At 43.4% G+C, this 24,403-nt stretch overlaps 1 protein-coding gene across 3 annotated transcripts; it reads right to left on the reverse strand.

Moving 5' to 3' along the window:
* Nucleotides 1–6,238: 6,238 nt before the first annotated feature.
* LOC139470245 (kinesin heavy chain-like) lies at nt 6,239–23,568 on the reverse strand. 3 transcript variants are annotated; one of them, XM_071252572.1, is made up of 12 exons: nt 23,458–23,568; nt 22,163–22,286; nt 19,759–19,886; nt 18,506–18,751; nt 17,526–17,672; nt 16,678–16,860; nt 13,612–13,729; nt 12,002–12,158; nt 10,474–10,636; nt 9,851–9,913; nt 9,000–9,169; nt 6,239–7,637 (listed from the first exon to the last, which is right to left on the reverse strand). In XM_071252572.1, the coding sequence occupies exons 1-12, from the start codon at nt 23,539–23,541 to the stop codon at nt 7,634–7,636; spliced, it is 1,587 nt and encodes a 528-aa protein (XP_071108673.1). In that variant the 5' UTR covers nt 23,542–23,568; the 3' UTR covers nt 6,239–7,633. The 3 variants fall into 3 exon arrangements, with proteins under 3 accessions (XP_071108673.1, XP_071108672.1, XP_071108674.1); XM_071252571.1 differs by having other exon boundaries at nt 6,240–7,637; nt 22,157–22,286; XM_071252573.1 differs by having other exon boundaries at nt 6,241–7,637; nt 22,157–22,286; nt 23,473–23,568.
* Between the last annotated feature and the right edge of the window lie 835 nt (nt 23,569–24,403).

The following is a 24,403-nucleotide window of genomic DNA, read 5'->3' on the forward strand; positions in this document are numbered from 1 at the left end:
TGCCTTAAGATGCCAAAACAAATTGCTGCTAGACAAGACATGTCTCGTTAGACGTCTTAATAAATTGCTGCATGACACAATTTGTCACTTTAGATGTCTTAATAAATTGCTGTTTGACAACACTTTTCACATTAGATGCCTTAATAAATTGCTGCTTGACAACACACGTGCCTTTAGATGCCAAAAACAAATTGCTGCTTGACAAGACATGTCTCTTTAGATGCTTTAGTATAAATTGATGCATGACAAGACATTTTAACACATTGAATACCAGCATATACTGCACACACATATTGAAACAAGTCGACCAGTAGTCTGTCTTACAGACCCTGATACAAATATATATAAAAAAAAGCCCATGCAAGTCTATAATGTTTGACAAGTCTAGATCACTGCAGTATCAGTATCTGAAAATGAAGAGAGTCACTGGGCTCCTTTTTATTATATTGTTATTAAGATAACTGAACCACTGTTTTTTATGTAAGATGTGTTCATTTCAGAGACTAGATGTTAGTCTAGTCGACCAGAATAATTCCAATATAAACTGCGGAAGGATCCCATCCATGGCGTCCGTATATTTGGGGCTACATCTTATAGAACTAAAAAACACAGGAAAAGATGGACTATCGCCAGTTGAGTGTATAGCATCACACTGTGCACGGGGATGATGCCAGGGAACACAAGCTGCACAATCACCCATCACGGAACGCTGCCAAGTAGGCCGTCGGGGGCTGAATGAGAAAGATCTGTTCCTTGTACATGTGCCATGAATACATCCGCATGCAACAAATCAACGTGAGGCCAGTAGGTCCGAAATAGCTCCAGCTGACAAACACGTGGCATATGGTTCGTTTCTTGAATACACAGGCTGGTCTGTTGTGGAGCCTGTGAGCTTTAAGGCGTGGTTTGTATATCAAACTCAGGTGATTTATAAAGATGTGACCAAGCCATTGGCCTCCCTGTTAAGTGCAAACTTCCATGTGTTCATGGGGTAAAACGCAGCGCGATTTTTGTATACAATGCGAGAGCGTATACAAAACTTACCTCACCGGAAAACTGATTAAGGAGATACGGTTCTTTTCGTCTAGACAGCAATCTTTGACTAAATGTGATAAGAAACAAATATGCAATCGCAAGCTAAGTGGCAAATATGTGTGGTTTACTCCGGTGTGGAAATGTTTCTCAGTCATAATACTGCGTGTCAGCTTAATTTGGTAGGAAATCCAAAAGGGGACGAAACAGGAGTGAGTGAGTATGGTTTTACGCCGCTTTTAGCAATATTCCAGCAATATCACGGCGGGGGACACCAGAAATGGGCTTCACACATTGTGAATTGGGATTAGAACCCGGGTCTTCGGCGTGACGAGCGAACGCTTTAACCACTAGGCTACCTGACCGCCCCCTGAAATGGTGAACTTTAGGCCATTCTGAGCATAAATAAGTGTGTGTGCTACCCCACCGCAGAGAAACGAGAGTGAAACAATGAGGACGGGTATGGCCAAGGGACATAATCGGATCCTGAAACGGCCAAGGAACGCAACTCAATGCCGACACGTACACCAATTGGTACTCTGTGTAAATATAGGCATGTGTAAGGCATATCTTTTACTTGGTGTTCAAGGCTGGTTGGTTGGTTGGTTTGTTGTTTTACTGTATGACGGCGGTCTGTAAATAATCGAGTCTGGAAAAGATAATCCAGTGATTGACGTCATGCGCATCGATCCACGCAATTGGGATACGGTGACATGCATCAACCAAGTCAGCGAGCCTGACCACCCGATCCCGTTAGTCGTCTTTTACGACAAGCAAAGTCGCCTTTTACGACAAGCATGGGTTGCTGAAGACCTATTCTACCCCGGATCTTCACGGGTAACTTGGTGTTTGAGGCAAAATATAACTTATTCATTGTTATGAAACTTAAGCATGCAGAAACAGCTGTCATGCCCAGTTCATTCCTCAGAATGTTCTCAACCTTCTCGTGATATGCCTACTGTGCCTACAGTGCCTACTTGGTGATGTGTGGTCAGTCGTAGATCATCCATAATCATGTCATGTATATTTAGCAACAAAGATTCCTGTGACACGATATAAAACAAGAATCTGATCAAAGTAGACGCACACATCTGAAAGAATTCATTATTTCCAAACAGACTATGGACCAGTTATGACATTTAATGCCACATGTCTAGCACAGAAATAACGTTATGACAAGGGAAAGATGCAAGAACGAGTTCTCTGTCTCTCGGTGATTCCTCCCCACACCATGACACTTCCTCCTCCGTAACGGCCTTCTTCCCCAACACAGTACTGAGCGTAACGTTCACCACGACGTCGGTATGCTCGTATTCGGCCATCACCGTGGGAGAGGTCAAAACGAGACTCGTCGGTGAACAGAACCTGTCTTCACTGAATTGCCCTCCACAGCACTCGCTGTCTACAATCGGCGGTGATAGTGATTGTTGCAGGCTGGAACCGATTTCGCAGAGGGGTGATACGCATCCAACGATCTTGGCGGACGCTCGGAAAGGGAGGTGTGTGTGTGTGTGTGTGTGGAGGGGATGAGGGTGGGGGGTGGGGGGGCTGCCGCTCCTTGGTCGGTCTCTGTCTGTTTGCTGCCACTGCTGCCATAACGGCCAAATGGTGTATCTGTGCCCGTCTATCGCCTAGCAACTTCCTGACAGGAACCAACAATGGCTCTCGAGCGGTCATTTTCAGATAGGCGTGACATCAACTTCATTTAATGACTGAAATTTGATGTTTTTCTGTGTTGCAGTTGTCAAGACGAACAGAAACAATGCACACCGAATCCCTACAATCCCTGCTTTTATACCCTGGTTTACATCGTAAATTGCATGATTGCTGCATGAAAGACACTTTTTGCCTTCACATCATGCTTTTCTGCTGAGGTTGCGTTTGTGCTACAATGTTTTCATATTTTCGCATCCGATTTGAACACTAGAAAGGTATTTCTTGTATGCAACCGATTGGAAAGGTCACGCCGAAGACCCGGGTTCGATTCCAGAGTTAAGTGTTGTAATATGATTTGTTTGTTTGTTGTTTAACGCCACACTCAGCAATGTTCCAGGTATATGACGGCGGTCTGTCAAAAAACAGTGGCAAAAGAAGGAACATCATCCCCTGAAGAAGGCTGTTAGAGTGGATGAGTTTAACGCCGCTTTTAACAGTACTCCAGTTATATCACGGCGTGTAAGCTTAATGTAGGAGAAAAGCCCGAAGTGATGCAGGTCTCAGACGTTTACCACTTCGTGAAACCCACGAGCACGGGTATGATGCTGACAAACCTAGAAGCATAATTGGGGCAAACCGGGATTCGAACCCAAAGTCATAGGTTTCTGGCGTGCCCAAGGGACGCAACTCTGCACAGCGAATCGCGGCGCCTTTGACGACTAGGCCACAGAAGGCTGTTACAGTTATCCCTTTCAGTAAGAGATACTTGATGACAGCGTGGGAGCAAATTTGTCCATTTTCATCAACGGTAAATACCCAGTTATTTTCATGCCCGCAGAAATATGCGGCCCTGTGTACTTGGTTGAAATGCATCTTGTAAGCATGGGATGCACTCGGCGACAAGTATTACATACTTGGGACTTATTCTTCACTGTATAAACGGACAGAATTTTACAACGGGCAGGATGATATACAGTATGTCAAACATATTTCAAGAAAACTTGGACGGTGGGGTAGCCTAGAGGTTAATGCGTTCGGTCGTCACACCGAATGCCTGGGTTTGATACCCCTACATGGTTTCAAGGTGTGAAAAATATCAACAAAACCATTTCCTTAATCATAATATATCTCCGCTAAAATTCGATCGATTCCGGCTATATCAAAAGCATGTGTTTTTGATTCGCCATTCTTATAAAATCGAATAGAATAGAATTATAGGTCTTCAGCAATCCATGCTTGCCGTAAAAGCGACTATGCTTGTCATAAGAGGCGACTTACGGGATCGGGTGGTCAGTCTCGCTGACTTGGTTGATGCATGCCATCGTATCCCCATTGCGTGGATCGATGTTTTGATGTCCATCACTGGATCACGGGTCCAGACTCCATTATTTACAGACCTCAGTCATATAGCTGGAATATTGCTGAGTGCGGCGTTAAACAAAAAAGCAAACAATCATTTATTTTTTTATAAAATCCCCTTTATCTGTCATTTTAATTATTTAGATTGCTATCTATAAAACAGTCAAAACGGCACAACAAGCAAACAGATCACAACATGATTCGAAATTTCATAAAAGTCTTATATTCATGATGTGCCAGGTTTGTCTTCATCAACCCCAGGTGTCATTCCAGATCTTCAGTGATGCATTCATAAAGTTTTCCCAGCTCCTGTCCCTTTTACGAACAATAGAATTTTATATTTACAATTAACATTTCATTTGATTCAAATAACATTTTATGTCGTACTACTTTCAGTCTGCAGGGCTCAAAATGAAAGTACACAAGAAATAGGACTTGGCTATTCTGTCAACAGCATGTTTCCTATTTCATGACCTGATTAAGGGCGGTCGGGTAGCCTGGTGGTTAAAGCGTTCGCTCGTCACGCCGAAGACCCGGGTTCGATTCCCGACATGGGTACAATGTGTGAAGCCCATTTCTGGTGTCCCACGCCGTGATATTGCTGGAATATTGCTAAAAGCTGCGTAAAACCATACTTACTCACTCATGACCTGATTGAGTTGACCTCCACTGTGCAAGGCCGCTGTTTGAGACACACATACTATGACAGAATGAGCACTTTGTAGGTAAGTGCGCGTCTTATTTCCGCGATAATAAGTTCCATATATATATACTCTTGAAAATCACATTCGTGAAACCGGTTGAGTAACTTATACAGCTCATCTTTGGACTTTTGTATTTTATAGATAGATACAACATACATGCAACAAATCGACGGGACCAAGAAATAGTTCGTTATATCCGTCAGGTCGTTATAAACGTGTTCGTTATAACCGTAGTTTACTGTACACACACACGCGCTCTTGCTTGTGTATACAGTATTTTCGATTGTCATTATGCTCTTGCTTCAATATAGCAAATTACGTTTAATGTTTAAATTTCATTAAATGAGTAATGCAAAATATATACACTCTGTACTGAGGTGATTAGCCAGCGCATCACTAATACTAATTACCACCACACCGCTCCGCTACTCAAAATGAGAATCATTTTGTTATTTTAGAGTATGGTAACTTCGCACGAAAACATTAAAAATTGCGAGACGAAACAAACGGTACAAACCTTGCTTCTAGTCACGTGTTTACCAACCACGATTTATTGTGTTTTTTAAACGGCATGTTTTTTTCGCAGATTGTACAACTGTATAGGGGAATGACTGACTGACTGAGTATGGTTTTACGCCGCTTTTAGCAATATTCCAGCAATATCACGGCGTGGGACACCAGAAATGGGCTTCACACATTGTACCCATGTCGGGAATCGAACCCGGGTCATCGGCGTGACGAGCGAACGCTTTAACCACTAGGCTACCCGACCGCCCCTATAGGTGAATGAATACGCGTGTTGTGTTAAGAGGATTAAGTGCAAAAAGTAGGAATGTTAGTTATGAAATATGTATACAATGTTTATTCCGAAAACAGGATATTTACCATTCCAAGCCACACAAACGTGATAACCCATGTATATATAGAAAGAGGCTTAAGTGAATAACTTGTTTGCCAAAAAGTATTTCTTGTTCCTCTGTGTCACAAGTAGGTACCCTCCCACCGATGTCATATATCAATCTTAAATATGAGTAATTTTTAAAACATGAGTTTTGTAAGCGTAAAAACGTTATATTTCTGTTCCCTCATTATTTTTAAGAATGCATTATCAAATGTGCTTACAGTGAGTTAATCTAGGATTTGAATCCACCCACATAAGATTCTGGTACACCTAAGGGGCGCAACTCTGAATAGCTAAGTCTGGTTCCTATGTCAATGGGGGTCCTACGTGAATGCAAGTATGTACATAGTGTCTGATTTTCATCTTTTGTGAAGGGAATTACCCGTTGAGAGTTATTACTTAATAATTTTTTAATTTGAAGTTTACACGATATACGACTTTTCCATTGGACGAGAGGTCGGTCACATGACCGCGAAATTGACGTTCATAAGTGTATGAACGACACAATTTGACGTTCATACGTTTTTCACGAGGCCGTGTTCTTGAAATGACGTAAACACGGACGGACTACTTCCACATTCCTGGGGAAACCCCTTGGAATTCCCTAGCACGAAAACATACATAAGCGTTCTTTCTGATCATTTAGAACCTTTATTCTTTCAGTATACATTGAGAAATGTCAGAGAGCGTGACTGCATGATTGTTCACGAACGCTACGGCCCATCCTAATGAACAAACGAAGAAATGCACATCTAAACGATCGTAGTATCGACTCGATCCGTGCCTAGGATGACATTGACCGTCTACAGCAATCTATGAATTTACCTTAGCGTCTGTTTGAAGCATGTTTATTCACCTTTCAATGATCGGCCAGTTGACCAATGATGACTAACACATGTAACCGCCACAGGTTCATTAACAACTTCGGAAATCTCTCCCGTCACGTATATCGTGTCGGCCATTTTGACGTCTTGTACTTGATGTAAATGTATTACGACGCGCTGTCATTGTCACTGACTTACTCAGGTGTGCATCCATACGCCCATGTCACCTCTCTTTTTGAGGAACTATCTTACTCCGCGATATAGCTGGTTGTTGTATGGCTGACTGTGTAAACATGAAGTCACACGTTCTAAATAAAATTGTGTTTAGATCTTCTCCTACATCCTTTGAGGTAAGAAATTGTGATAAAAAAATTATACGAATTGACTTTCACTTTGTCGCAAGCTCCGACGTTCATACAGTTTGGCCCTCACTCTATGAAGGTTCATACTCCAATGAACTCACACAAAGTGAAGGTCAATTAGTGTTTCAAGCCTCAGGGCATCTGGATTTAACCCTGGGATATTAGGCATGTACAGTTAGACCCCCTTAATCCAGACGGAGCCATTCCAAATCCGCATTAATAAATGTACGTTACAACGTTCTGGTTACAAAGAATGTCCTTTGAGTTGGCGAGCAAAAGAATGTACTTTGTAAACACTAAATATTTGTTTTCGAAAATGAAACGTTAAGTAAATAGTAAATCTTTTATTAAGGTTTTGGGTGCATAAAATACACGAATTTGCTACATATACGTGATGATGATGTCGTCCACGTAGATGTCATATGCGTGATGTTGATGTCGTCTACGTAGATGTCATATACGTGATGTTGATGTCGTCCATATAGATGTTATATACGTGATGTTGATGTCGTCCACATAGATGTCATATACGTAATGTTGATGTCGTCCATGCAGATGTCATACACGTGATGTTGATGTCGTCCACGTAGATGTGATATACGTGATGTTGACGTCGTCCACGTAGAAGTCATGTACGTGATGTTGATGTCTATGCTGCCGAGGAAGCCACACCCCACTAGTACATGTAGCGGAATGTTAGTGTGTGGAAAATAGACCCATATCAGGTGTCGGCTCTATCTCCTAATGGCTTGACCCAGAAAACCGCATGCTTTCCAAATGAATCACACACACACTTTATCTGAAACAAAAATATTGGGACAGTTGTTAGTGTTTATTAATGTCGTTCACATTCCAAAATACGACCGAATACCAAACCAAGGTAAGACAATGTCGGGATATCTTACAGTTCTCAATATTGACCTCTCATTACCTGTACTATTATGTTCTAAGATTAGAAAATCGTTCGCCGTGAAGTTCAGAATGTAGTCCTAGCTCATACTAAAGTCTGTGGCAGTTTTGTCTACTTTATATAATTTACAGGAATTTAGCAAACAGTTGTTATGGGCAAGGTGTAAATGGGCCTCGTTGTCCGAACACCTATAAAACCAATCAAAGATCAATCAATCAAAGATCAACCAATCAAAACCAATCAATCAAAGATCAACCAATCAAAGATCAATCAATCAAAGATCAACCAATCAAAGGTCAATCAATCAAAGATCAACCAATCAAAGATCAATCAAAGATCAACCAATCAAAGATAAACCAATCAAAGATCAACCAATCAAAAATCAACCAATCAAAGATCAATCAATCAAAGATCGATCAATCAAAGATCAACCAATCAAAGATCAATCAATAATAACTCAACCAATCAAAGATCAATCAATCAAATCAAAGGTCAATCATTTAATGTCAGGGAGAATCAAGGATATACTCAACCTCCCACGATAGGATCGTGGCTGGCTGAAGGGGCGCGACTCGACATAAAAAGACTTCTCTCTATCGACACAGAAATACATTTTGTGTTCATAGACCAGGGCCCACTTGCACAAAGCGATCTTAGCACTAAGATGATCGTAACTGCCATGCTTTAACATAGGCTTAAGATAATCTTAGCGCTAAGATCGCTTTGTGCAAGTGGGCCAACTATCCTTATTACTAAATTGATCCTACTTGGGGATTATAGACCAGTATCCTTGTTACTAAATGGATCATACTTGGAGATTATAGACCAGTATCCTTGTTACTAAATGGATCATACTTGGGGATTATAGACCAGTATCCTTGTTACTAAATGGATCATATACTTGGAGATTATAGACCAGTATCCTTATTACTAAATGGATCATACTTGGAGATTATAGACCAGTATCCTTATTACTAAATGGATCCTATTTGGGGATTATAGACCAGTATCCTTGTTACTAAATGGATCATATACTTGGAGATTATAGACCAGTATCCTTATTACTAAATGGATCATACTTGGAGATTATAGACCAGTATCCTTATTACTAAATGGATCCTATTTGGGGATTATAGACCAGTATCCTTGTTACTAAATGGATCATACTCGGTTGAATACTCTTGGCGAGCATTTACCGCAGCTTAACAATTAGAACAGAATGCTACAAAGGGAGGTCTATCACTTCCATACTTCCTGTTTTCAGTCCCCTTCGTCTCCTTTTTACTTTCTAGTTTTCCTTTCCACATTTTTCTTTCTCGGTGAATCGTACTTCGGAGATTGACATTTTCACGCATGAGCATTGGTAATAGTCCAATCTGATCACTGGAGTCCGCCGCGTCTTCCTTCTCCGTAGTGCTAGTCTGTGATGTGAACAGGCGTGTCACTATTTGGTTTAGTTTAGATTTGTGGACCAGTATGCTTATTTGGTTACAGTTTAGTTTTGTATATGATTTGTTTTATCTAAGTAATCAAACAATTTATGATTTGTTTGTTTGTTTGTTGTTTAACGCCATACTCAGCAATATTCCAGCTATATGACGGCGGTATGTAAAATCGAGTCTGGACCAGACAATCCAGTGATTGACATCATCAGCATGTGTCCTTGGGATACGATGACATACATCTACCAACTCAGCGAGTCTGACCACCCGATCCCGTTAGTCGCCTCTTAGGACAAGCATAGCCGGCTTTATGGCAAACATGAGTTGCTTAAGACAAACAAATAATCTCCCCCTCATTTATACAAATTATATAACATTAAGTTTGCCTAACTACTTACATGAATAGTCTTACCAAAACTGATATACAGTGAACTACGTTTATAACGAACACGCTTATAACGAACTGACGGATATAACGAACCTACTTTTTTTGTCCCGACTATTTGCTGTCGTTATGCTGTATATATGCTTATAACGAACTGCGGTTATAACGAACTAAAATTAGTGGTCCCTTTGATTTCGTTATAACCGTAGTTTACGATGAATCTGTTTTGACAATTCGTAGTTGAGTTAATCAAGGTATGTTGTAGGGATACTTACACTCCTCAGAATATCCTCGAAAAACATTTGGCGTTCCAAATGCAGAGTGTCAAGTTCCTTGGCCTGTGAGAAGAAAGTATGAGGTATCACATTAGCCGGGCTCTGATCACTTGGAAGCGAGACATCCTACAACACAGAGATCAAATCAAGACTACTGAATGTTTTCCTATTTTGTCAAAGTTATGCCAGAATCGTCCTTGTGAGTGTTTGCGTTTTACATCGCAGTCAGCAGTAGTACAGTTACATCACGACTGTCTGTAAACAGGTCGAATTCCGACCAGACAAACCAGTGGTCGATATCAAGAAGAACGCCGCCAGGGCACAAGGGCACACAAGGTCATATCTACCTATCTCACCCTAGTGGAAGCTTTAGTTACAACTTGAATAAGGGGTTGAATCTCTACAGGCGTCCGTGGGAATTCTGGGTTAGAATCGTCAAGCTTCGTGATTTGGTTGATTGCGTGTACCCCGACGGCGTGAGACTTTGCTCATTATATCAATCACTGGTTTGTATGGTCCAGACTCGATTATAAATGACCTCTGCCATATAGCTGGAATAATCACAACGACAGAGGCATAGCTGTGTATCAAACCAGATAAATCCAGTTATTTTAGACACCCACAACAATCTCCTGGAGCTTCTTGAGATCCTGCTTGGCCTGTTCTCGGCGGTCCATCTGTAGCGAGATCTCGGACAGCCTACTGGTCTTGTCAGCCTCCTCGGACTTGAGCTTGTCGTAGTCGGCCTGGAGCTTCTCCAGGGCCAGGGTCAGCTTCTGGTTGGTCCTGGACACAAGATCGGATACAATGAGCTTCTTCTATTGGGTTTGTATTCCCCAGAATCTGAAGCAGACATTTGCATCAAAGGCTATTGAACTACTTGAAGTGAGTGAGTATGGTTTTACGCCGCTTTTAGCAATATTCCAGCAATATCACGGCGGAAATGAGCTTCACACATTGAACCTATGCCGGGAATAGAGCCCGGGTCTTCAGCGTGACGAGCGAACGCTTAAACCACTAGGCTGCCCGACCGCCCCTGAACTGCTTTAAGCCACCAGCTCAATCTTAACGTATCTTGTCGGGATATTATAGGTGGAGATTCCACATGATTCTTGAATACTCGTAATCGTGGGTGTCACAAAAGTGGTACCGCTTGGGTGGTGTAGTTGACAGAGCGTCTCCCCGGAGAGCAGAAGGTCGGGGTTCGATCCCCGGCCGCGTCATACAAAACGACGTTAAAATATGGTACTTGTTGTTACCCTGTCTGGCACAAAGGGAGCAAAACAAGAACTGGTCGGTATACTGTCTCTGAGTGCTAAACTGTGACATTGTATCTCCGAAGGCTAGCACACGCACATACACACACACGTACGCACGCACGCACACGCACGCTAACACACACACAAACGTACAAGCACGTCTCTATGTAAGTATAATAATCCTGAAAGTCAAGTTGGCGGTGGGGAAGCCTAATGGTTAGAGCGTTGGAATATTGCCTCACTCACTCACTCACTCACTCACTCACTCACTCACTCACTGTGGTGACGTTTGTGCTTTGACCATGCTTTTAAATTCTCCCACAAATATATTGACTCTGCAAACATTATCCTGAAAGTGCAAGGCCGAGGAGACTGAACGTACAACATGTATGTTTCTTCTGTTGATGACATTATTTTCTTCACATCTATCCTATTTAGTCTTACTTCTAAGTCGTAAGTATGAATGGAGAGTATTTATGGATGCCATTGCTGACATCAACATTTGTTAAGTGACTGTATTTGTTGACGTTAGATATCTAGTGAGCTACTGTGCCGTTATGTTTGCGTTGTTTGGAGACGTGGAGCTTCACAGTCATTTAAACCTTTTCAACAGCATCCAGATTTCAGGGGCGGTGGGGTAGCCTAGTGGTTAAAGCGTTCGTCCGTTACGCCGAAGACCCTGGTTCGATTCCCCACATGGGTACAGTTTGTGAAGCCTAGTTCTGGTGTCCCCCGCCGTGATATTGCTGGAATATTTTTAAAAGCGGCGTAAAACCAAACTCACTCACTCATCCATATTCCATACTGGTATGGTGTAGTTGCTTGAGCCAGGCATCAGATTCGAAGAGTTAAAGTGATGACAGACTTAGATTCTGTTACTGAATGCACTTACTCAGTGAGGTGGCTGATGACGTCATGTTTGGAGGCAAGTTCATCTCTGAGAGACTGCAGCTGCTTCAGATGCTGCTCTCCGCGTGACTCTAAAGTCCCCATCATGATGGCTTCCAACCGGGCCGCATCACCACTCAGGGTCACCTTGTGCAAGGCATCTTGGGTCAAATAGAGGTCAGTAGCTTTGGTTCCGCATCGTAAATATCATAGATAATGATGAACTAACATAGAGTCCCTAAATTAAAAGTTATGTCAAATATTATACAAAAAGGATCCCTCGAGTTATGTAAAAGATAAAATATAAATAATTATATTAAGTTACCTTAGAGTCTCTTAATTACCTGGGGTCGGTCGGGCAGCCTAGTGGTTAAAGCGTTCGCACCTCACACCGAAGACCCGGGTTCGATTCTCGACATGGGTACAATGTGTGAAACCCATTTCTGGTGTCCCCCGCCGTGATATTGCTGGAATATTGCTAAAAGTGGCGTAAAACCATACTCATTCACTCACTTAATTACCTTGAGCTGAAAAGGGGATAATTGTATTAAGTGTTTACTCTGTGGTCTGTAAGATGGACTGAGAATAGGAAAACATTGTTTATTATCCGGACAACCATAATACATATATTTGTAGTACTAATATATTATATCTAATTTGACGAGCATTGTATATATTTTCTATTCATATTTCATACATTATTTACAACCATCATAAATATGTTTATTCTTAACATACATGAATTATATTTTATTTGGCGACCTTGATACATCTTTAATATAACTAATGTGTCATATTTAATTTATCGAGCATCATAATTCTATTAATCCTCGTATATAACTTCATGTCGCTTCATGTCTTTCTTGAAATAATCCAAATTTAAAGCTATTTTCACACGCTGAAGAAACTTTAGAAACCGCGTATGAGCAAAAACGTCGGAGTTTATAATAGTCAAGCTCACATTCCTCTCCTGTCTAACTTCAGTATACCCCCTATTTATAATATATTGCCAAATGATTTGCAGCCATGTTGGTTTACAGAAAAAAAACATTATTGGCAAACACCTTCCTAAACCACTTCGGAACAGAAGTCAATTGCCATGATGTGGGGGGACCATTAGAAATTCCTGCAAGGGGATTTCATATGCACATTTACCATTTCCGGAAACAGACGAGTGAGTGAGTATGGTTTTACGCCGCTTTTAGCAATATTCCAGCAATATCATAGCAGGGGACACCAGAAATGGGCTTCACACATTGTACCCATGTCGGGAATCGAACCCGGGTCTTCTGCGTGACGAGCGAACGCTTTAACCACTAGGCTACCCGACCGCCCCCGGAAACAGACGAGTACGGGTATGGTGCGGACAGACCAAGGAACTTATTCAGTGGGAATCGGAGACTCGAACCCACGATCAGCTGATCCGGGCCAAGCTCTGTGGAGCCAGTTGAGGCGTCATGGGCGACTGATGTCAAGATTAGGTAGACATTACCTTGTTACCAGCATCCTCTAATCGGATGCCGTGTGTAAACAATATAAACATTAAAAACAAACAATTTGTATTTGGTGGAGTGGGGTGGTTCCTGTCCAATATCTATAGTCCTGGACACATACCCTGTGCCTTCAACTTGGCCACCTCTTCATTGAGAGAGTCCACATTATTCTGCAGCTCTCGTTTCTTGGACTCGATGTCCTGGATGGTCTCTGTGAGAGTGGACATCTTAGCCTCGTGCTGTCAACATGGCAAGGGCGTGTTAAGTAACTCATGCATACAATGTTTGTCTAGTTCATAATCCAGTACAGCACACATCAGACCAGCGAGTTGAGAGCTACAGTCGGCAATATTCCAGCCTCATCAGTGGTTGATAACAGTACGGCACAGATCAGACCAGTGAGTTGCTGATAGACATTGTCGGCAATATTCCAGCCACATCAGTGGTTGATAACTCCACGGCACTGATCAGACCAGTGAGTTGTTGATAGACACAGTCGGCAATATTCCAGCCACATCAGTGGTTGATAACAGTACGGCACAGAATACGCAATGCCATACCACAAAATCCTACTTCAATAACATCCTCCAGTTCAAATGTTTACACATCTATCACTGAATTTTCTAAATATTGTTGGTTTTCATTCAGCAGCAAAAGTGACATGAATTGCAGGTGTGCATACTCGCCGCCCTGTTGTATTCCTCCGGTCGGCTATTTGGCATTGTGCCATCGCAGAACAACTATACCAAGTAACTGCTTTTTAAAACTGCCCAACGTTATAATAACGGTATCTAAATATTACAAACATGTTTTGAGCATGGACATGTTTGCATTTTAATATAAAACGTCAACGCCAGATATTAACCAGTCTCGATTATCCGAAACAGATTCCATTTTACGTAAAAGGCAAAATAGCGGTGAAAATTATATGCATGCATCACTATAAATCAGTGATGACACCAGGTGTTCGCGAAAAGCCTAATCTTGCCTTTCCCAACCGGTAGCACCCGCAACTCATACAATTTGCATAGAAAATGAAAGTGCACGTTGCCTGACGCCACACACGAAGGTGGCATGTAAACAAATAAAGCAATAACGTTTAGATTATATGTATTGGCGCTATGAGCATTCACTTGCGATGGAATATGGGACTAATGATATAAACATATATTAGTGGCATATCATTTCAGAAGGGTATGCAAGTCCGGCCTGTCTTATCAAGGTATTGGATTTCAGGTGAAAGTCATATTAATGTGTGTATTACAAGGCAAGTGTATGTTCCTCTACACACCATACTAAAAGTGAGTGAGTGAGTTGGGTTTAACGCCGCTTTAAACAGTGTCAGCTTAATGTGGAAGGAAAGCCTTCTTTGGTCTTAGATGTTCCCACTTTTGTCATCTTCCCGAGTCAAGGGTGTTAAGTCCAGTTTTCCACCCTTGCCGAACTAGGCTGGAATTTCTAGGCTCAACCGTAGCGCCACCAGTGGCGATTGCGAGTTATGTCCCTTCTGTGCCCCACCTATTGACCAATCAGATTCCCCCTATCATATTACTTGCATTTTCTTCAGACAAAATGGCGGCGCCCAGTCAAGTGAGTGAGTGAGTATGGTTTAACGCTGCCTTTAGCAATATTCCGGCAATATCACGGCGGTGGACACAAGAAATGGGCTTCACACATTGTACCCATGTCGGGAATCGTACCCGGGTCTTCGGCGTGACGAGCGAACGCTTTAACCACTAGGCTGATCTGATCGATGATCAAGATCTATATTGTAATAAAACGGGTCTTACCTCGCGAAGTGCATCAAATCACGTGAGCACCTTGAACACATGAACAGATTTGGAAACTATCGTTGTCCTGTTGACGGTACACATCCTTTGCAAATCCTACAGTCGACCGAAATTTGCACGTTGAAATCCCTGTTGTTTCGAACCGGATGTCGATTTCGTAACGCGATTGTGATTGGACTATGCAAAGAGTCGTTAGTCCAGCCAAAATATAACTCCATAATCCCAGCCTAGTTCGGCAAGGGTGGGAACTGGATTTTTCAGTCAGTTAACTCGGGAAGACGACTTACGTGAAACCAACGATCACGGGTATGGTGCTGTTAAACCTAGATATATAATCAGAGCGAACGGTGTTTCAAACCCAATATCATAGGTTTCTGGCACACCTATTCACACAAGTCTGCACAGCGAATCGCAGCGTCTTACACGACTGAACTACCCACCCGTGACCAAAGCATTGTTAAAACAAGAGTCATCAGAAGATGACAATTCCCTCAGGCCCCCACAAATTTCGAAAGAACAAATCATCTGACTGTTACTTTAAGTCCAACTTGGTGAGAGAATTTCTATTTAATCTGTCTGTCCGTATAGAAGAGTAGATATTATCAAAACAACACCATGGAATTGGATTCAGGATAGTTTCACGGATTTGGGATATGTCAGGTATAGCAAACAGCACCACTTTAGGATCTGTTTGATAAATCTGTCAATATTTGTTTAAAAAAATGAATAGTTTTCGAGTTGCGCTCCTGAAACGAAATGGGTACGGACGGACAGATGGATGGACAGGTAGACGAGGCGTCGATTATACTCCCACATTATATGCCGTGCAGGTCACATATAACATTTGTTACACGACTACGCCAGAGAGGTCGGTGAAGTGAGGTGAAGTGAAATTGTGTCGCGTCCAAGATTATTGCACTTATATTACGACGTGCATGCACGTGTGTGTGTGTGTGGCTTCTTGTACTAGTCCGGACTGTTGCCGATTTATAGTGCTAGCTCACTGAGATACCATGCCGCAGTTTAACATGGATACCCCACTCAGACACAGTATACTGACTCCGAGCCGACCAGTCCTTGTTTTAGCCACTAATGCCGAGCGCCAGACAGGGTAACAGCAAGTACCATCTTTTAACGTCTTTTGGTATGACGCAGCCGGGGATCAAACCCCGGACCTTCCGCTCTCCGGGCGGACGCTCTACCACTAGACCACGGAGGCGGCCTCAGAGTGGTCGGCCACAAAGTGGTGATTAAAGATTATACCAAAAGGCAAATGGTCAAAGGTTTTAACCGAAGTGTGAGTTTTCGTAGGTGCCCCTGACCACGCTGTGGCTGCAATATCTTTGAAGGAATCGTTAAACCTTATTCTCTCACTGAATAGTATTCGATATTATTACCATTTGAATCGTGCGTTTGCAAGCCAACAGTTTTTCATCCAATTGCTTATTGGACTTGTCCTCCTGTAGAGTACCCATTGGCCTAGACCTGGTCACGTGGGTCCTCAACTCCGTCTTGAGTTGCCTGATGCTGAGACGCGCCATCTTGAATGTGTCGGCAATGTCTTCCGTCTCACCAGAAGGCTGCAACAGAGGCCAGTGAGTGAGTGAGTGAGTGAGTGAGTGAGTGAGTGAGTGTAATCCTGAGCGCTGGTTAGTTTATTTGGTTGGTTGGATGCTTTTGTTTGTTTTGGATTTTTTTATTTTTTTTAACGCTGCACTCAGCAACATTCCAGCTGTATGACGTCGGTCTGTAAGTAATCGAATCTGGACTAGCCTATCAAAGGATTGACATCATGAGCATCCTTCTACTCAATGGGAATACGATGACATGAACCAAGTCAGCGAGCCTGACCACATGTTCCCGTCTTACATGTATGAGCTGCTGAAGACCAATTCTAACCCAGATCTTCACGGGAGGCATACAATGACCTTCACGATAAGTGAGTGAGTGGAGTGTAACGCCGCCTTGAACAATATTACAATTATATCACGGCGTGTCAGCGTGATGTGGAAGGAATGCCTAAAGTGATGCGGGTCTCATACGTTCATCACTTGGTGAAACCCACGAGCACGGGTATGGTGATAAAAAAACGTGATCAATTCTGCACAGTGAATAGCGGCGCCATAGACGATTGTTATGCCTATGCCATTCTTGGCGTCTCCCCGCTGTAAATAGGATTGGAATAGTGTAAAGACGGTGTAAAAGGTAGCTCACTCATTCCAGGGAAAAGACGTGGATATCTCACCTTACACTCGGCAGGGCAGCCCCCAATGAGGTGATCCACGTCCTCCAGATCCTTCAAGAGCGACAGCATCATTTCGCCTATGTTTGTCTCCACGAGAGTCCGGCTTTTCAACGCTTGCAGGTCAGATTGGGCGGAATTCAGGGAGTTCTGTAGGCACGGAAATACACCATTAGTTCATGTTCACTGATCCAAGAAAAATAAAATTCTTCGCGTTCCTGTGCACAAAATAATGTTATCGGTACTTTTTTACGTTCGATACTTTTTTGCAGATATTAATTCTTATAAGTGACCCACGTCATAGATAACCGAGTGAGTGAGTGTGGTTTTACGCCGCTTTTAGCAATATTCCAGCAATATCACGGCGGGGGACACCAGAAATGGGCTTCACACATTGTACCCATGTCGGGATTCGAACCCGGATGTTCGGCGTGACGAGCGAACGCTTTAACCACTAGGCTACCCGACCGCCCCATAACTGTTAGTTACTTTTTTTAAACCCACCGGCATGCGCATAGTACAGACATATCAATGATTATGGTAAATATGGGACCCAATCCTGCATGTGCATTCGATTGATTTATGACCGCCTCCGTGGTCTAGTGGTAGAGCGTCCGCCCGGAGAGCGGAAGGTCCGGGGTTCGATCCCCGGTCGCATCATACCAAGAGACGTTAAAAGATGGTACTTGTTAATACCCTGTCTGGCGCTCGGCATTAAGGGGCTTAAACAAGGACTGGTCGGCTCGGAGTCAGTATATTGGTCGTGAGTGGGGTATTCATGTTAAACTTCGGCATGGTATCTCAGTGAGCTAGCACTATAAATCGGCATCAGCCCGGTCTAGTACAAGCAGCCACACACACACACGTGCAATAAGTGCAATAATCTTGGACGCATATTAAACCTAATTTCACTTCACTTTGATTTATACTGATGCGATACGGGTCATAATGTAACGCTGGGGTGTAGATAATTGAATATTTACAACTGTCTGGTTGAGTTCCGCAGTAAGTCTCGCGATTTCACCGTCCCTTAGACAGATCTCTTCTGAGGTCTTCTCAAACCGTGAACCTATGTTCCGCAGCAGTGACCTGTTCTCTTCCAGGACGCTCGCCATCTCCTGTTGTATGGTCCTGTAGTCGCGACGAGATGCGCTGATCAAGTCTTCCTGTTCTAGCGTTTGTTCCTTCAGGCTCTCTATGAGCTGAAACTGACTGTCGATCTCCTTATCCTGCAGAAGAGTGAGTGAGTGAGTTGTAACATATTAGTTTAATATGGGAGGACGGACAGAAATGAGACATGGCGTATGACAACCACAGTTCGGTGTGGAGCTGTCAAACACGTCATCATAATCATTCAATTGGAACCGTCGATCAGCAGATCCTGGCATAACCTCTGGGGACGCAACTCTTACACTACCCGGTCATACCTTGCAGAAGAGAGCACGCATGCACGCACGAGTGAGTGAGGTTTTACGCCGCTTTTAGCAATATTCCAGCAATATCACGGCGGGGGACACCAGAAATGGGCTTCACACATTGTACCCATGGGTGGAATCGAACCCGGGTATTCGGCGTGACGAGCGAACACTTTAACCACTAGGCTACCCCACCGTCCCATGCACGCACGAACACGCCATGACACATCTTATTGTTTGAATGTGACATACTCAACAGCACCTTTTAAGTTCAGGTCCAGATATTAAAAAGTAATGTTTCACAAAAACAGTTCATTCCTCGAACACATGTGTAAACAGTAGTGAGTGAGTGAGTATGGTTTTACGCCGCTTTGAGCAATATTCCAGCAATACACGGCGGGGGACACCAGAAATGGGCTTCACATATTGTACCCATGTCGGGAATTGAACCCGGGTGTTCGGCGTGACGAGCGAACACCTTAACCACTAGGCCACCCGACCGCCCCTGTGTACACAGTAACGATAATAAAAGCGGTAGTATCTTTTTTCAGAACATTTAGCCTGTACCCCTAAATATGTTTTTTTGTGCAAAACCTGAAAACTTTTTACGGTGGCCAGGCTCGCTGACCTGGTTGATGTCGTATGGCAATTGCGTGGATCGATGCGCAGGATATCAATCACTCGATTGCCTAGCCCAGACTCGATTATTTACAGACAAACAAACATTTTCAACAACAAACAAACAAAACTCTTTTTTTTAAAAAAACAAAACAAAACCAGCCCATCCTCCAGAATATCAAATTGTCGCCCCACCACCCCACCTTGACGTCTAGCTGGTCGAACAGGCTGGCTTTCTCCTCCTCCCAATGTTTTCTCTCCAAATGAATGGCCGCCATGTTGCCGACGCCTCTCGGGGCAGGTGTCTTTTTGGAGTCCGTTGCTGCCGCACCTACAAGGAAGATGGAGATAACAGAGGTCACACTCAGTCCGATTGCAATCAGCTGAGGGCAACTCTTGCCATATGCTATCTGGAACAGATGGAATAAGTGCTTGTTTGTTGTTTTGCATTGCGGTGAGAATTATTCCAGCTTCATCATGGCGGGTTGTAGAGAGTGAGTGAGAGAGTGAGTGAGTGAATGAGTGAGTGGGTGGGTGAGTGGTTGAGTGAGTGAGTGAGTGAGTGAGTGAGTGAGTGAGTGGTGTTTAACGCCGCTTTAAACAGTATTCCAGTTATGTCGCGGCGTGTCAGCTTAATGTGGGAGGAAATCCCAAAGTGATGCAGGTATCAGACGTTTACCACTTCGGTGAAACCCACGAGCACGGGTATGGTGCTGACAAACCTAGAAACAATCGGGGCGAACGGGATTCGAAGCAAAGGACGCAACTCTGCACAGCGGGATGTAAATAGTCGAGTCTGGACCAGACAAACCAGTGGTTAACATTATGAGTCCCAACGTCCCATGCCGTCGAGGACGGTTACGGTGAGCGCTGTCAACGGAGTCTGACCACCCGGTCAAATCTAGTGGTCTGAAGACAAGCGATCAAATTTATTTTGTCGCTTTCTTCAGGTTATCCAGCACGTCTAGCGATAAGTCATGTCATCTGGAAACCCGAGACACACTTATTGTTTACTAGATGTTTATTCTGCAAAAGAATTGTTAAAAAAACAAAAGCCAGCCTACAACACAGAAATCCACTTTTACCATGCCTACGGGCCACCTGGTGTAGTTAGTGCCCGCTTGAATTCTTGTAAACATACATTCACTGTTATCAGGGAGATGATTTATCTGCTGCAGAAACTGCGGCAATGAAGAAATACTCACTGTTACTATGGTTACGATTCGTCTGCAGCGGCAGTGACAATTTACATTGATTCATAGTTAGCAATTATAATCATGAAAACGAGCTATCAGCTGCATTGGCAGTGTCAATTTACATAGACTCGAGGTTACCATGAATACGAACCATCTGCTGTACTGGCAGTGTCAATTTACATAGACTCACGGTTACCATGAACACGGGCCATCAGCTGCACTGGCAGTGTCAATTTACATAGACTCGCGGTTACCATGAACACGGGCCATCAGCTGCACTGGCAGTGTAAATTTACATAGACTCACGGTAACCATGAACACGGGCCATCAGCTGCACTGGCAGTGTCAATTTACGGAAACTCATGGTTACCATGAAAACGGGCCATCAGCTGCACTGGCAGTGTCAATTTACATAGACTCACGGTTACCATGAACACGGGCCATCAGCTGCACTGGCAGTGTCAATTTACGGAAACTCACGGTTATCATGAACACGGGCCATCTGCTGCACTGGCAGTGTCAATTTACGGAAACTCACGGTTACCATGAAAACGGGCCATCAGCTGCACTGGCAGTGTCAATTTACATAGACTCACGGTTACCATGAACACGGGCCATCAGCTGCACTGGCAGTGTCAATTTACGGAAACTCACGGTTACCATGAACACGGGCCATCAGCTGCACTGGCAGTGTCAATTTACGGAAACTCACGGTTACCATGAAAACGGGCCATCAGCTGCACTGGCAGTGTCAATTTACGGAAACTCACGGTACCATGAACACGGGCCATCTGCTGTACTGGCAGTGTCAATTTACGGAAACTCACGGTAACCATGAAAACGGGCCATCAGCTGCACTGGCAGTGTCAATTTACATAGACTCGTGGTTACCATGAACACGGGCCATCAGTTGCACTGGCAGTGTCAATTTACATAGACTCGCGGTTACCATGAATACGAGCCATCAGCTGCACTGGCAGTGTCAATTTACGGAAACTCACGGTACCATGAACACGGGCCATCAGCTGCACTGGCAGTGTCAATTTACGAAAACCCACGGTAACCATGAACACGGGCCATCAGCTGCACTGGCAGTGTCAATTTACGGAAACTCACGGTACCATGAACACGGGCCATCAGCTGCACTGGCAGTGTCAATTTACGGAAACTCACGCTAACCATGAACACGGGCCATCAGCTGCACTGGCAGTGTCAATTTACGGAAACTCACGGTAACCATGAACACGGGCCATCTGCTGTACTTGCAGTGTCAATTTACATAGACTCGCGGTTACCATGAATAAGGGCCATCTGCTGTACTGACAGTGTCAATTTACGGAAACTTGCGGTTACCATGAATACGGGCCATCTGCTGCACTGGCAGTGTCAATTTACGGAAACTTACGGTTACCATGGTTACAAGTCATTTGCTGCAGTGCCTGGCAGTCAGACCGGAAGTCAGCGATCAGCTCCTCCTGCTCCAACATCAGCTCCAACTTCTTGAATATCTCATCCCTGCTGATGACGTCATCACCCTTTAGAAAATGTAAAGTGGGGAGAATAACATCTAGGCATACCCCCTGAAGCACCAGAGGGAACTGACTTCGGACACTCTACGGCTGTTTTCAGTGAGTGCTTGAGTTTAGTTATGTTACAGCATTTCAGCTTGGAGTGGGATCAAATCCCGCGTTGTTTTCAGACATGCCAATGATGGCATGGCTCCATGTATATGTCTTAAGGGACCGAGCATTTTATAAATATACTTGAAAAAAGTCTCTTTTTTTCTCAGGTTTTATCCTGAAAAATATGTGTTGTGTGTTACCCAAAAATGGTATGTCGCTATGATATGAAATGGTCGGTCCCTACATAATCCTTAGGATATGAAATGGTCGGTCCCTACATTGTCCTTAGGATATGAAATGGTCGGTCCCTACATTGTCCTTAGGATATGAAATGGTCGGTCCCTACATAATCCTTAGGATATGAAATGGTCGGTCCCTACATTGTCCTTAGGATATGAAATGGTCGGTCCCTACATAGTCCTTGGGATAGGAAATGGTCGGTCCCTACATTGTCCTTAGGATATGAAATGGTCGGTCCCTACATTGTCCTTAGGATATGAAATGGTTGGTCCCCACATTGTCCTTAGGATATGAAATGGTTGGTCCCTACATTGTCCTTAGGATATGAAATGGTTGGTCCCTACATTGTCCTTAGGATATGAAATGGCTGGTCCCTACATTGTCCTTAGGATATGAAATGGTTGGCCCCTACATTGTCCTTAGGATATGAAATGGTTGGTCCCTACATTGTCCTTAGGATATGAAATGGTTGGTCCCTACATTGTCCTTAGGATATGAAATGGTCGGTCCCTACATAATCCTTAGGATATGAGATGGTCGTTCCCTACATTGTCCTTAGGATATGAAATGGTCGGTCCCTACATTGTCCTTAGGATATGAAATGGTCGGTCCCTACACAGTCCTTAGGATATGAAATGGTCGGTCCCTACATTGTCCTTAGGATATGAAATGGTCGGTCCCTACATTGTTTGTTGAAGAAAGGTTTAACCATGCCCAATTTAACTTGAACATTTTCAAAGAAATACCAGTCTACACCTTTTCTATACATCTCCCAACCTAAAGCGTTTTATATATCTACTGATAAAAACGAGAAATCTTTAATACGATACAATTTCTTTCATACTTTTAAAGGCCTCACCGTGTCGTCCTGTTGTCCGTAGAGGCAGATCTTGGCCTCCAGCAACCAATCAGTGCCCACGTCAGCCATTGCAGGAACACGTCACAGAGATGGATTCACTTCTGGAGCAGGAACAACAGTGTATGTATGTATGTATGTACGTGTGTGCGTGCGTGCGTGCGTGCGTGCGTGCGTGCGTGCGTGCGTGCGTGCGTGCATATGTAGGGGTGTGTAGGTGTGAGTGTGTGTGTGTGTGTGTGTGTGTGTGTGTGTGTGTGTGTGTGTGTGTGTGTGTGTGTGTGTGTGTGTGTGTGTGTGTGTGTGTGTGTGTGTGTGTGTGTGTGTGTGTGTGTGTGTGTGTGTGTGTGTGTGTGTGTGTGTGTGTGTGTGTGTGTGTGTGTGTGTGTGTGCGTGCGCGCGCGTGCAAATTTGGCAAGGGTTTAGCATCGATTACTATATATTTCCATATGATTAGGCCATTTGTAAATATAGTATCCGGTATTAAATAATTTACATATTTATTTTTGTTTCTTCAAACCACAGTGACAGTGATACAGAAACTTGAATCGAGTCTCTAATGTTTTGTAACGAATGTTTTGTAACGAATGTTTTGTTTTGACAACAGCTGACTACACTTTCAATTTCTGCTTCTTTGAATCAGGTGATATGACTAACTACTCGTGGTGATCTGCACAGTTATAAGAATGGGTAATGCTGAATGTATTTCTTGGTGTGTATCACAGAGGATTTGGGTTTTTTTTGTGTTCAACGCCACACTCAGCAATATTCCGGCTATATGACGGCGGTCTGTAAATAATCGAGTCTGGACCAGACAATTCAGTGATTGACATCAGTATAACACTATAACTACATTACAGTATAACACTATAACTACATTACATTATAACACTATAACTACATGTACAGTTTAACACTATAACTACATTACATT

This window comes from Haliotis cracherodii, unplaced genomic scaffold, assembly GCF_022045235.1.
Source record: "Haliotis cracherodii isolate W230 unplaced genomic scaffold, xgHalCrac1.p SCAF_20, whole genome shotgun sequence".
Classification (NCBI taxonomy): domain Eukaryota; kingdom Metazoa; phylum Mollusca; class Gastropoda; order Lepetellida; family Haliotidae; genus Haliotis; species Haliotis cracherodii.

What these genes read in the sequence shown, in the direction of transcription:
- LOC139470245 (XM_071252571.1), bottom strand. Translation starts at nt 23,541, where the DNA reads ATGGCTGACGTGGGCACTGATTGGTTGCTGGAGGCCAAGATCTGCCTC. An exon ending in TCGACCAGCTAGACGTCAAG is followed by an intron (nt 18,752 to 19,758) that starts GTGGGGTGGTGG and finishes ACTCTTCTGCAG; the next exon opens with GATAAGGAGATCGACAGTCA. An exon ending in GTCATCAGCCACCTCACTGA is followed by an intron (nt 10,637 to 12,001) that starts GTAAGTGCATTC and finishes TCTTGTGTCCAG; the next exon opens with GACCAACCAGAAGCTGACCC.